At 43.1% G+C, this 15,200-nt stretch overlaps 1 protein-coding gene across 1 annotated transcript; it reads right to left on the bottom strand.

Annotated features, from left to right (window-relative positions):
• Nucleotides 1-233: 233 nt before the first annotated feature.
• gnb1b (guanine nucleotide binding protein (G protein), beta polypeptide 1b) lies at nt 234-14,013 on the bottom strand. The gene is made up of 11 exons (XM_085923364.1): nt 13,639-14,013; nt 9,345-9,450; nt 9,204-9,242; nt 8,426-8,532; nt 8,288-8,351; nt 8,028-8,190; nt 7,541-7,607; nt 7,247-7,448; nt 6,873-7,089; nt 6,113-6,228; nt 234-2,018 (listed from the first exon to the last, which is right to left on the bottom strand). Exons 2-10 carry the CDS (start codon nt 9,399-9,401, stop codon nt 6,122-6,124), a joined length of 1,023 nt encoding a protein of 340 aa, XP_085779490.1. The 5' UTR covers nt 9,402-9,450; nt 13,639-14,013; the 3' UTR covers nt 234-2,018; nt 6,113-6,121.
• Between the last annotated feature and the right edge of the window lie 1,187 nt (nt 14,014-15,200).

The raw sequence follows: 15,200 nt of genomic DNA, 5'->3' as shown, positions 1-15,200 counted from the left end.
ACCCTGAATTTGTCACCAGCCATATGCAGGGCATATGTAGACAAGCACTCACTCTCATTCACACTTCTTTGTGGACTACTTAATCTTCAATGAAGCCAACATTCATGATGAGAGAAAGCTGAGGACATGGAGGAAATGCAGAGTTGATATTTAAATTAGATTGTTAACTAGACATGCTATCCTGCTGTGCTGTTTCAAGTATAGTGGAAAAACAAGACTCCAAAACTGCAAGATAACTCTCAAACAGCTTTTATTACATCTTCAATCAATAACAGTACAGTTTAGTACAGTATCTATCTTGCATCCAACTCACCGTGGAACACCAACAGACTGAAAGGAAATACAAAAAAAGTGGAACGCTACATAAGGGTGCAGAGCTCTAGTATAGTCGTGGAAAGAAGGTGGGTGAGCAGGAAAATCCATCTGAAGTTGAATCGCATTTTCACTTGTGGCCACACACAAAAATACATCACATTTATTGAAGTACATCTTTGCAGAGAAAGGAAAAAAAGTGAGAATGTCACAAAAGTGCTTCTGTATACAGTGAAATGTTGTCATTCAGATGTTCTGCTTTTTCAATTTAAGACCAAAAGAAAAATAGGAAAAAAAAATAATGCAATAGGGACACGGTGTTTGTTTCATTTAGTGATGATTTGAAAAAGAGAAAAAGAAGCTTGCCAAAGATAGAATTATCACAATGATTGTTATATTCTTAAAAATTGGCATCAAGAGGAACTGGTAAGCATATTGGACACAAGGTATGCGGCCTCTTGCTTACTCTGGTGCATAGCATTACCAGTTATTAGTATGCAGAGTCAGTGCCCCAAAAAAATCATTTAGATTAGGTTCAATCAATAAGGTTAAGGTCCTTTTCAGAAACAATGAAGGAAAAAAATAATCTAGGACTTTTTTTATTTTATTTTATTATTTTTAGCACCACTGAAAGCAAGTCTACAGCATGCACATCTAAATTAAGTCGTGTAAAACAAAATCTAATGTCTCAACTTAAAAACATCAGACCATTTTTTTCAGACATTGATTTTTTTGTTTGTACATTTCATTCACAAGTTGCAGCTGCAGTCCCAAGCAAAGGAAGTGTCTATTTATTCCGGTGAGGTGTTTCTCTCAAAAAGTGGATACTAAACACAAGCCCCCTCCCAACCACCCCAATTCGTATTTAAAATACAACTACGGCCCCTCATCTGACCCAAATAATCTCAGCACCTGCCTTGTCACACAGTTTCTTCCCACCCAAATTGAAAGGCATGTACAATAATTACGAGAGGGGGGGTGATAACTGGACAACGTTACTCTTAATAACTCCTTTTGTACTGGAATGAGCATTCATAACTTATAGCATGTGCTTGGTTAGTTAACATCGTATTAGTTGAGAGGCAAAGCTTCATGTGCAAAAGGCTGTGATGAGAAGAAAACCAAAAAAAACCCAGCTAGTATATAAATACAAACATTTTGGAAAAGCTGCTCGTGTAATATGATCCAAGCATTTTTGTGTGTGTTTTTTTTCATGTTTTTATCTCGTTGCTCATAATGTGATTTAACTGGATTAGAAAGGACAAGATGTCATTCAAACATATCTAAAACCACAAAAGAAATATGACCCCCCCAAAAAGCCATTGAGAGTAACAAACCGTCAGAATAGAATTCTTTAAAAAAAAAAAAAAAAAAGTTAAATAATTTGTACAATTACACTCCATTTGCTTTCAAGACACACGTTTGAATGGGATGATAGTGTTGTTTTTCCCCCTTTCTTTCAAGGTAACATGAAATGGTCCGAGAAGGAATGCACAAGTTTCTGATTTGATACCACACGAGATCCTTTCTTTAATTAGGTGATAAGACAATTGTGCTCTTCTTTGTGTAGGAAAGGATTGTTATTCCCTTCGACATTTTTTTGTTGTTGTGGTGTCCAAGTCAGTTTTAAACAGTGTTGAAGAAGATGTTGTGAACATTCTGAAGTTGTAATGGTCTTCCAGTCGGCTTTGGAGTTAAAAGGACATCTAGGGAGTAAAGACGAGAGGGCAAATGTAAAACAACCGCTAAATAATAATAATAATAATAAATTATATTTATAACGCACTTTATATTCGGAGGAATCTCAAAGTGCTACATGGCAAGTAAAAACAAGAATAAAAAGCAAGGACAAGTATAAAACAACTGGACGACAACCAGGATATAAAAACAGGAATTACAGAAATGCCAAATTAAAGAAGTGAGTTTTAAGTCCGGTTTTGAAAGAGTCAGTGGATTGGGGTGCTCTTAGGTGGTCGGGGAGGGAGTTCCACAGTGTGGGGGCTGCATGGCAGAAGGCCCGGTCGCCCATGGTACGCAGCTTGGTGTTGGGGACATGGAGAAGGTGAGAATTGGATGAGCGGAGGTTTCGGGTGGCAGATTTGGGGGCAAGGAGTTCTTTGAGGTATGGGGGAGCATGTCCGAGGATGCACTGGTGAGTGAGGAGGGCGATCTTATAATTTATTCGGAATTTGATGGGGAGCCAGTGCAGAGAACGGAGGATGGGTGTGATGTGGTCGCTTTTCCGCACCCTCATCAGGATCCTAGCAGCGCAGTTTTGAATGTACTGGAGCCTCTGGAGGCTCTTGCTAGGGATCCCGATGAGGAGTGCGTTACAGTAGTCTAGCCTGGAGGAGACAAAGGCGTGGACAAGTTTCTCAGCATCTGTCAGGGTAAGTGTGGGGCGGAGTTTGGAAATGTTCCTGAGGTGGAAGAAGGAGGTTTTGCAGATGTGTTTTATGTGTGACTCTAGGTTGAGTTGAGAGTCCAGTATCACACCCAGGTCGGTGACAGTGGCTGAGAGGGGGATTGTGTGACCGGCGAATGAGATGCTTGTGATTGGGCAGGTATGGATCTGATGGGAAGTGCCAAATAACATGGCTTGGGTTTTATCGCTGTTGACTTGTAGGAAGCTGAGATTCATCCACGCCTTTATCTCCTCCAGACACAGTGAGAGGATGGATGAGGGAGATGGATGAGGCTGGGTTGCAGAGGGTGGGGGGTTGAGTTTGAGGTATAGCTGGGTGTCGTCCGCGTAACAGTGATATGAGATGCCGAACTTCCTGATTATATTGCCAAGGGGTAGCATGTAGAAAATGAAGAGGGTAGGACCGAGTACAGATCCCTGGGGGACACCGGAGGTGACTGTGTGTGTGTCTGATTTTTTCCCTCCCAGGGAAACGTACTCGGTTCGGTTCGAGAGGTAGGACTGAAGCCAGGTTAGAGCAGTGCCAGAGAATCCAGTGGAGTGAAGTTGGTTAAGGAGGATGTTGTGGTGGACAGTGTCAAATGCAGCGGACAGATCCTGCATCGGCAGCCATGAGAAGGTCGTTGGTGACCCTAACAAGGGCTGTTTCGGTGTTGTGGCCAGAGCGAAAACCGGATTGAAATTTCTCAGCGATGTTATTGCGGGTGAGATGGGCGTGAAGTTGGGCTGCTACCACTTTTTCCAGAACCTTGGAGAGAAATGGGAGGTTTGATATTGGCCTGTAGTTGGCAAGGTTGTCCGGGTCAAGCGAGGGTTTTTTGAGCAGGGGGGTAATAATGGCTGTCTTCAATGCAGGGGGTACAGAGCCAGACTGGAGTGAGAGGTTGATGACATTGGTTATTAGGGGACTGATAGCTGAGATTTGATGTTTAATGAGGGCTGTGGGGAAAGGGTCCAGGGCACATGTGGAGGGTTTCATCTTTTTGATGATGTCCTCTACTTCCGACTGCAAAATAGGGGAGAAACAGCGGAGAGGCTGGACTGACCCAGGTGGAAGGAAGGGGAGTGGAGGTGAAGTGGAGGGGCCAGAAGAGGAGAGGAGCTGGGTGCGAATGTTGTCAACCTTAGCGGTAAAGAAGGTCATGAAGTTATTGCACACTACCTCTGAGGATTCCGTTGGAGTGGTGGGTTGGGGTTTGAGAAAGTGGTTGATGGTTGAAAATAGCAGTTTTGAGTTTCCAGGGGTATTGTTTATGATGTTGGAGTAGAACTGGGCACGTGCAATCCCAAGGGCTTTTGAGTAGGCCTTCTGATGTTCTTTATAGGCCTGTTTGTGCACGGTCAGACCTGAGGCATTGAGACGACGCTCCAGGATGCGTCCAGTTGACTTCATCAGCCGCAGCTCACTGGTGTACCAGGGGGCTGAGCGTGAAAAAGTAACTGTTTTGTTTTTTATGGGGGCGTGGATACCTAGAAGTTTGGCCAAAGAGTTATTGTAATGATCCACTGCCTTGCTGACTGATGGAAAGGTCGCGGAGGAGGAGGAGAGAAGCAGGAGGTCCTGTGCTAAAGTGTCTTGGTTGATGTATTTGAAATTTCTGAAAGAGATTTGCCGCTTGGGTTTGGAGAGGGGGCGTGGGAAAGGCAGTTCCATTTGAATAAGTTTGTGGTCAGACACACCAACCTCGTGAACTTGTAGGTTGCTTATGGCCGATGAGGAAATGACAAGGTCAAGTGTATGCCCTTTGTCATGGGTGGGGACATTTACATGTTGAGTGAGGTGTAAACAGTCCAATAGTTGCAACAGGTCAGAGGCAGGGGGGCGGGAGGGGGTGTCGACATGGATGTTAACATCACCTAATATGATTAAATTAGAGGAAGTGGAGGTACAGAGGGTAGTGAGTAGATCGTATAGTTCTGGAATGAAAGCGGAGTTTGGTTTAGGAGGGCGGTAAAATAAGTAAATCTGTGACAGGATATGGAGGTTTACATTTGAATGCAAGGGATTCGAATGAGGAGTGATCAGGTAGAGGGAGGGGGGACAGCTTTAGATCAAGACGATGGAATACAGCAAGGCCACCGCCACGGCCAGTGCTGCGGGGTTTAGTTATGTATTTATAACCAGAGGGACAGGCTTCGTTGAGGAATTGATAGACATCCGGTGGTTGCCAGGTCTCAGTCAGGCACATTATGTCTAAGCCTTTGTCCAGGATGAGGTTGTGAATAAATGATGATTTATGGGTGAGTGCTTGGATGTTGAGGAGATCCATTTTGATTGTGGATGTGGGGCTGCGTTTAGGTAGGGGGCGAAGAAGAGAGAAATCCACTCCACGTCTTCTGTTCCACATGAAGTGCAGTCCACTGTGTGTTGGAGTGAAATTCAGTTCGTTTTGTCCTGGCCACCCCGGGGCTGCTCCGTGTTGAAATCCGTTCCGTGCCAGAGAGATATCCATTCCGTGTTTTCCCGGCAACCCGGTGTCTGTCTTGAGTCGGAGCCCGCTCCGTGTAAGAGTGGACTTCACACCATGTTTTTCAGGCCACCTGGAGTACTGCAGCCCCGCTTCGTTGCTACAATAAGATCCAAGTGTGCCGGGTCTCTGATGACGTGTTGGACATGCGACGGGATATCAGGCGGTGGAGGAGCAGATGGATGGAATAGCGTTATGGGCAGGTTGGGAAAAAACAAAGTTACGATGGGTACTTCTGTGGATGTAACGAGGTCTGCGGAGAAGTCCGAGTTCTTTGATGACTGAGACACCCTGGAATGGTGTGATTACTCAGCTCCAGCAAGCGGGGGATGGAGTAAGTTAATATAGTGCCGGTTGGAGAAAGCTGAACTTGCGTGTTAGCCATTTGCTAGGCTAATGGCTAAAAAATAAATAAAACACTAAAAACACTAAAAATAAACTAATTCTGGTGGAGAATTAAATAAAACACTAAAAACACTAAAAATAAACTAATTCTGGTGGAGAAGCGGCGAACAATCAGCGCCAGCGTCCTCTCCTCAGATTGCTCACCCAGGTGTCACCAATCTAATGGAGTTGCAAGTCCCATAATGACCCAGACAGCGGCATACTGCCCACCAGCCAGACCTCTAATCAAGCTAAAATGCCAAAAGCGTTTCGCTTTTTGATCCATATTGGGACAGGGGGTCCTCTGTTTACGAGAATGTTTTCTTACGAGTTGTCTACCTTTAACCTACATTTATGGAGTCGCGAGGGGTCAAGAGGATTCATGGAGGTAAGGAGTTGAGAGCCGCAGGTATCAAAGATTTTTTGAATTGAGTATTATAATAATCCCATCAATTAAATCATGTTTGCAACATAGGTCTATCATCATACACGTTGGTTAGTGAATGGGGGGAAAGAAAATAACCTTCAGGCTTCAATTCCAGATCTTCAGGAAGCTGTCCCAGGATCCTGTGGCAACTGCCATGCCATCATCAGTCACGCCCAGACAGCTCACACGGTTGTCATGGCCAGCCAACACACCTAGAAAGGTCAAAATAAATTCAGAAACCCTTCAAGAGGACATATTACGGAGCAAAGACTTTTGAATCGTTCAACTACTACAACCATGAGTGAAAATACTTTTAGCCAATAGGTATACAACCCCTTCACTCACACACACACACACACACACACACACACACACACACACACACACACACACACACACACACACACACACACACACACACACACACACACACACACACACACACACACACACACACACACACACACACACACACACACACACACACACACACACACACACACACACACACACACACACACACACACACACACACACACACACACACACACACACACACACACACACACACACACACACACACACACACACACACACACACACACACACACACACACACACACACACACACACACACACACACACACACACACACACACACACACACACACACACACACACACACACACACACACACACACACACACACACACGGCTCTGCTTCCTTAAATAGAAGCCACTTGAGTTGCGAGGCTCTGCCTCGGCCACTTGTTGTCATGGTAACAACAAAAGCTGGACGCCATTGGCCCAGCAGAGACAATGCTTCAGCAAACATTAAAAAAAAAAAAAAACTCACCGGCACGGTCGGCCTTTAGTGTGTCCCACACGTTGCAGTTGAAATCGTCATATCCGGCCAGGAGGAGACGGCCGCTTTTGGAGAACGCCACTGAGGTGATGCCGCAGATGATGTTATCATGAGAGTAGATCATCAATTCCTGATCGGCGCGCAGGTCAAACAGCCTGCAGGTGGCGTCATCTGAGCCAGTGGCAAAGGCGTTGCCATTGGGGAAGAACTGTAACCCAAAATATTGGACCGTCACAACAATATACACAACTCACAAAAAAAAAAAAAAAGATTTGCCTCTTAGGTAAGAATGCAGGATGAACCTAAAATGGGATGTAACCTTTGGGTGGCGCAAGTTACTTATGGAAAAATGGCCGTCGACTTACACAGATGGCATTGATGTCGGACTCATGGCCAGTAAAGGTCTGTCTGCACATGCCCTCTCGCACATCCCAGAGTTTGGCCGAAGCGTCACAGGCACCGGAGACGAATAATCGAGAATCCGGGGCCAGAGAGAGGCTCATGACGTCGCCCGTGTGCCCGGCGAACGTGGTTGTCTGCTGCCCGGTTTCAATGTCCCAAAGTGCACTGTCACGTGGCAAAGACACGTTATGTTCTCTCGTACATAAGCCAGCGCATTTGGAAAATGGTAAATAACAAAGCACGGCGCTTTCCCTTACCAGGTGGTGTCTCCCGAGCTTGTAACAATCTGGTTGTCATCAAGAAAACGACAGCAGGAAAGGTATCCTAAAATGGAGGCAAGCGCCAGGTCACTCATCTAAATATTTGCTTGTTCTTCATACAAACGGGTTCGCTGCGCTGCCATTTAAAAAAAAAAAAAAAAATAGCACTACTTATGAAGATTTGTAAATATAAAGTTACTTTTTAATGACCAGTTTAAAGCAAACCAGAACATGGTGGAAAAAGTACTTGTGACTATTTCAATGTATTTAGCTTGAAGATTATTATTATTATTATTTTTTTTTTTAAATATAATTTAGGTTTCCTTGAGTTGTAACCACACCCAAATAGTGATCTGCAACCAGGTTAACATTTGTTGCCATTCAAAAAGTCAAAACAGGCTCACATTTAGCACTCATCACATTCAAGAGTAAATGAAATGAAATCACTGTGCGCAGTGATAAAGATAACAACCAAAGCCAATACCTGTATGTCCGGCAAGCTCGCGGCTCACGCGTACGTTGCCCTCGCGGGTTTTCAGGTTGTAAATGGAACAGATGTTGTCTAAGCCGCCGCAGGCCACGTAATTTCCTGAAGGTGCATATGCGCACGTCATGACCCAGGAAGAACGAAGTGGAATGGCATGGACCTACGACAGGAGATGACAGCACATGTTGGAAAAAAAACACATCTGGAGACTGGAGGACAACAACATATCCTGGGATGGAATCATAAAAAGAACTCACCTTGTTTGTGGTATAGCTGTCCCAAATAATTAGTTTGCCATCCTGAGACGCACTGACCAAAAGCCTGAAAAAGATCACCTTTGTCATACATTTTGTTAGTGGCAACATTAAATGGCGTCCACACAAGACGGAACATACCTGGAATCTGTTCCCCAGTGCATGGCATAGATTTTGGCCAGATGACCCCGCAGTGTTCGTCTTGTGCGCATCTGAATTCGCCCGACGGGATCAATGTTGGCCGTAATCTGAAAAACAAGACGCCATCCCGTTTGATTTTTAACACAAAAAATGGTCAGTGCTGTTTTCCTTAAACTTGCAATGCACAGTTGGCTGGCTTCCGACTCCATTAAACATCGTTTCCTATTGTTGTCTCCTGTTAAGACTTAGAGAAAGTTTAAAAGGCATGTGAGCTTGGAAGAAAAAATATTTTGACACAGACAATGAGATGTATGAGGAGCAGTGTCTCCAACGTAATCTTTGTTGTCATTTTAATAAAGTCAGCAAAGCCAAATGTCTCAATTATCTTTCCGAGTTGCAAATACCGGAGGAGCAACTGGTTGTGTTGAGTGTTTGTATAACACGCCTCAGAAATCATTCACGCAATAAAAATGACAAGGACAAGAGTTTCCCACCACAGTACAATCACCAGATGAATTTGGCATCTGATAGTTCTTCCTCTACAACTTAAGACTTTCTCTTTTTTTGTATTCTTCTGTGCTGCATTTTGAAGGTCAGTCTTAGAACTAAGACATCGTTGGTTGCGATTGTCAGTGACGAAATGTGTGTGTGTGTGTGTGCTGTTGCTCATCAGAGTGCAAGTGGCGACTTGTTCCTCATGTGTGCTGTCTCTTACTTTGAAAAACTCAAGTTCAAAAAAACGCTCTGTGTTTTGTGGAGATGATAACGTGGGGTTTACCTGTGATAGCGTGGCATCTGCACATGCTTTCCTGGCATCCTGTAAAAAAACAAATGACAATCAGACCATTCTCATTTTAATTGCATGACAGAGCAAAAAAACAAACAACAACAACAACAACAAAAAAACTATTCAACTCACTCTGATTTGATTTTTGAGCTGCTCGGCCTCTTGGCGTAACTGGTCCAGTTCACTCATTTTAGTCTTCTTTTTCAGTTACCTCTCTCCAGCTATTGGGGCACTTGATCTACGAAAAGAAAAGTGGCCCATTAATTCAAACAAACACAGCGGGGTTGTAAAAAGTTATCGATCATGTTGAAAGTACCAAGATTTACAACGGCGTATTCTAATGCAATACTAATTTCGGAGTCTGGGTTGAGCGAGGAAAAGGTAAAAGTATTTTTGCATTGGAGCCAACCAAAAGACCTCAACAGACTTGTGTGCAAATAGTGCTTACTGCATTTATTTGCACCAACTGATTGTCTTTTTTATTTTATTTTTTATGACATTTTCTGATTATTACATCATTTATTTAAGTGACTGTCTGCTATTCTGTTTTTCGTGTTAAATATTTTTTTTTGCTTTTTCTAAAGTATTTCTTTTAATTAATTGACGCAATATAAAAAATGCTAGAGTATCTTCGACATCGAGCTTGAATTTTCGAGTCAGACACAACTCCCTAACCGGCCTAAGATGCTGATGCAAGAACAAGACGTACAGTTCAGCTGGGCAAATCCTATTGAATGTCTGACTGATATGGAAAAGTAGCCGTCATCCTTTTGACCTCAATCCCAGGGATACTCTCAATGTTTGCCAAGTAATCAATAACCCATCTACATGAATATTGAGACACAAGGCTGTATTCCCACGGTGCATATCACTCCTTTATTATACAATACAGGAAGAACTCAGCATTGAAGTGTCAAGACAAAAAATCCAGTCGGAGCAATTAAGAGCCACTTTTGCCAAGGTAGTGCAACATGGCAGCGACATGATTGCGAGGAACATTTTGCACACTTGGATCGATCATATAAATTATTCAAAGAGAAGTACATTACGAAGCGGATGACATTTAAGTGTTTGAAAATGGAGCCGGACTAATCGCCTCTATTCTTTGTCGGACAACAGCCAGAAGACAACAGCTACAATGGTCAAAACTTCCCAACGTGGGTCACCAAATTGCACATAAGGTTAAGAGTGATACAAATGGTTACGAGAGAATTTAAATAAAAATAAATAAACTAATGGTTTCTTCCTGGGCTCCACCCAACTACTAATCAACATTTTTTTCTTGCATAATTCATCAGACTAAAAATCAAATAACAAAAGTCAAATTAGTATTTGATAACAAATTCAAATATTCCCAAAATGAGATCCAAATTACTTTACAGTTGACAAAATAATAAACCACAAATTGCCAAGCAATGTGTCACCTTACCTGTAGCGTTTCTGAGTATTGACTGACATTTTACGGCAACATTTAATAGTTTTGTGGCTTGTGTCAAGTCTCTGATTGGTTGGCCGTTGTCCCGCAATCATCCTCTTACACCCATTAATCTCATAATAACCGTGTCATATAATGAGATTACCGAGTTGTATAATACATAGATGACAGAACACCTTCATCACCTTGAAAATGATGGTGCGGAACTCTTATAACTAATATTTGAATGTCAAATTGACTCAAAACGTATAACGGGTCTCCGATTTACATTTAAATGCTACTGAGGAATGTATTCAAAACAAAGGGTTTTGTACAAAAACAAAATGGAGGGCTTCCATTCAAATGGTAAATACAATTTTAGTATTCATTTAACGTGAAACGTTGACTAAGTATGGATGTGTTTTATAGAAATACAGTATTGTGCAAGTCATTCACATTTTTGTGTTTGTCCTAATATTCACAAGTTAGCAGGCTACTTCTTGGTTTATGAAGAATGATTTTTGAACGTTTTTCCAGGTACTCCGGTTTCCTCCTACTTCCTAAAGACACGAGTGGTAGGCCGATTGAGCCCTCCAAAGTGCCCCTAGGTGTGATTGTGAGTGAATGCTTGTTTGTCTTTGTGTGCCTGTGATTGGCTGGCGACCAGTTCAGAGTGTACCCCGCCTACCGCCCAAAGACTGCTGGGATGGCCTCCAGCACACCCGCAACTCTTGTGACGATTAAGCACTTCAGAAAATGCACTGCTGGATCAACAGGAGGAACCATTATAGTTTGATCAAATATATTAGATTGAAGACAGACAAAAAAGGGTACATAATAAATGCAAGTGGTGGCTTAAGACTTTGCACAGTACTGCGGACATGTATTATTTCCCCATTGACCTCGGTAGATGCTTGCACTTCCTCTGCCTCATCACTTCTCCTTTACCAAGCAAGCGCCTGATCAGGGTCAGCTGACTGCCTGATAAACAATGAGTGCTAGTAAACAGCTTGGAAACTCAGTCGCTGCTCACCACTTGAAATGTGTCTGCTCAGTAACCCAGTGGTACGAATGTCATGTAAAAGAGCGTGAAATAATGACAATGAAGCTGAATCACAGAGTGAGGGCGGGGTCGGGATCATAACGAGCAATATCACTGCTCAAAATCCTTAATCCCAAAGAGCTCAAATCCTCAGTCAATGAGTGTGTAATCCTATCCATGTCCGCTAACACAAACAGCTGGTGAAGCTAAGTGGGGCAGTGGAAATATGCTTTTCCATTCATAAAAAGGATGATTTTGATCTTAATTCTTTTACCCACAACCTGCTTATGACAATTGCCTGGATTAGGGCAACAGCGATATAGCCACTACATCATTCCCGCTTGGTTTTCTTAATGTATTTCATTATGAAAACTCAGATTGTCAATGTTTGTGCAACTAGAGACTATTTTTTTCCTTTCATTTTTTTGTACAGTTAAACAATAACACTTGATCTGGGCCCCCGGTGTGTGCACAACAGTGATTTACCTACAACTGGGATTGTTTGCATTGCATTTACATAGCTGCAGGATAACTGTCCATTCAAATATGTCAAGAGTAGGCAAGCTACATTACTAAACCTGCGAGCATTTATTCAAATACCAAGTTGGAAACTCTATTGCTAACACGGCACACGGTTGTAGTGCAATATGACTTGCAGTGCTATCAGGGAAGATGCAGCTAAACGCCATCTTGCCTTTCCTCCACTGGACTGTCTGTCCGCTAGTTAGCTTAGCTTGTAGCTCGTTTTAAGTGGGGCGGCCTGCAGGCAGGGCAGAGCAGAGAGGATAGCAACTGCACCCATCGTTACAAATCACCTCAATATACAATAAACTTGTGACTTTTATAGAATTTGCACACGCTCGAATTCGAACGCATAGCAAAAATAAATAAATAAAAATGGTTTCCCCTTCTTCCGCAATTACAGCGCCTTGCAAAAAGCTAGTGCTGGGAGGAGACGCTTCTGTGAAAGGGTTCTGGCAAGGCCACCGGGCCCTGCTCAAATCCACTTACTTGCACACTAAACAATCTTGTTAAAGCACACGGTGTCCAGTTGATTCGATACCAGTTGACTCGGACCGTCGTGGTGCTTATTTTGCGGGTCTCTTCTCGAAATGTGCAAGGTCGGGGCTGGGCAGCAAATACGGCCCTGCCTTTGCCTTCCACCAAGCCGGGCACACAAGCCCGTATTTCCCTTCTAAACATGTTTAGTTGGAAGAATAATTGAAGCGCCAAGATTGTATCCGAGATGCTAACTTCGAACGCAAAAAAAAAGGGTGGTAACGCTGCAACTCACATTCATTACGCCTCGACGCATCTCCAGTGATACATAGCGCTCCAATTTGGACACTTATCTCCACGTAAACAGCATCTCCAACAAATAAGCTGAACTAATTCGCAAACCTACAGTATTATTTCAAACTATGTACGAGAGTCTGATCGTAGACAACTGTGGATAATTATATGTATGAAGATCTATTTATTTGAATTTAGATATGTACACACACGGCTGCGCGCGCGCACAGACACAAATCACTGCATCTGCAAGAAAACGGCACAAGTTATAAATAGTCAACGTTGTAAAGTCATTATCAATCTATATAGTTTAAATTATTCTAGTAGAGTTTATCAGGGGCTGTAAGGAAGGGGTGAGGCCGCCGGAGAGTAGATAGAGCTCGAGGTTCGGCCATGGGTGACACCGAGCCTGGGTTGGTTAACGGTACACTCCATTATCGAAAATATGAAATCTTGAGTCGTTTATGTGTATACACATATAGTATACGGATTATATTCGTCATTGTAACTCCTTTGGGGGCGCTTATGTTGAAACAGCAGCTGACTTAAATGGCTAAAAGGCTAAAGCTAACGCTACCCCACCCCCGAGCGGCTTAATTCGGCCATAATACACAACCACGCGCGAGATGATTAGGGGGTAATCAAAACAGCAATGCAATCGCTCTATATCGCCTTACCTGAGTCAATGTGTTTTTTGGCATTGACCGGGAAAAGAGACGAGCCCACGAAAATCAGCGAAGAGCCCCCACCGCTAGCTCAAGAATTAGCCAGCCCCAGCTAGCGTCGCTTTGCCGAGGAAGCAGCGAGCCCAACAGTCGACCAACCGGAGATGAGGGAGGGAGGAGGGGGGGGGGGGGGATCACACCCACAAGCCTTGCACAGAACAAAGGCAGACCAAAAAAAAATGGTCAAGATTCAAAGTTCGTTAGCCCTACTTAACCACTATTACACACCGCCCCTGCCACTATGCCGAGTTTAACGCGTGCTCTTTACCGACCAAGAAACACTCTCGTCCAGCCATCGAACGTTGAGATGGGCGCGGCGACCCTGCAGTCATCCCTGGGAAACCCCATGCTGCCCGAATCTGGGGGAACATCGTCACCGTTATTTCCACAAACTCTTCATCAAGTTGCTTTGATTGATTAGTGTTACGTCCTACTTGATTTGGACACTGACAGTACACGTTACGACGGGGTTCTGTTCCTACGGTAGTAATAAAATACCAATTACAAGTTTCTTGATACAAGCAGCAAATCAGGTTTGAGGAGTTTGGTGACTTTGAGTGTAAAAATTTTTCTGTACAATTTGGCTCGTTATTTGTAGAGAATTTTAGGAGTCATAAACATAAAAATCTACAAATACAATTGGAGAACTTGGAACCTCGTCGATTAGGTTGACTGCAAGTCTCCACATAAGTCACTAGGTGACAGTATTTGACAAAATGTGTCATTTTTTCCACCCGGAATTTTGCCAACTTCTGTGGAGTCAAAGAATAATAATTTGTTTCCAATGTGATTTATCAAACCTCACATATAGGTACATAACAGTATTATGCAAGCTCTTAAATGTTTTTTCGTTTAATAACAGTATTATGCAAGCTCTTAAATGTTTTTTCGTTTATTATGTATTAGCTTGCAATGTAACCAAGATTTCTAGGCATTGTAAACAGATTTAAACGATACAAATCATATAAGTCATATGAGGAAGTAGGTTTTCCTTTATTTTTTTGTTTGTGTTCAAAGGGACAAATAAAGGCTTTGTTTTCAAAGATTCTGAATGTTCTGTCATCTATTTCATACCTCAATCTTCAAAGGATTAAAGGAAGAATTTGTGCCTTCAATTTTGCTCTGAGGTATATATTTTTTCATGCCCATGAATAAAATAATGAATAAAAACGTTATCCCGCCTTATATTGCACTCAAAGTTTCACCAATATTTTTTTCCACTTAAAGCCTTAACCATCACGCATGTCGTTTGGAGAATAAATCATATTGGTTGGTGCTACTGCTACTACAGGGTTAATTTCCTCGGCCTTTGTCACCCGGATGGCGGATGCTGTCACGAGCGGGCCTGACAGACAGCATCTGGTGTTCAGAGCCCTCAAATCCCATCCTCATCCTTGCAAAGCAAGACGGTCAGCCGAGCCAGCCAACCACGGCTCGCATTTTCACGCCATTCAACCAATCGGGAGAGGAGGAGGGCGGGGAATGTGTTCTTCCCTGCTTCCTTTGCAGCATCC

Source organism: Syngnathus leptorhynchus, chromosome 11, assembly GCF_054491065.1.
Source record: "Syngnathus leptorhynchus isolate UIUO chromosome 11, UIUO_Slep, whole genome shotgun sequence".
Taxonomy (NCBI): Eukaryota; Metazoa; Chordata; class Actinopteri; order Syngnathiformes; family Syngnathidae; genus Syngnathus; species Syngnathus leptorhynchus.
This window is presented reverse-complemented; position numbering and strand designations above follow the sequence as displayed.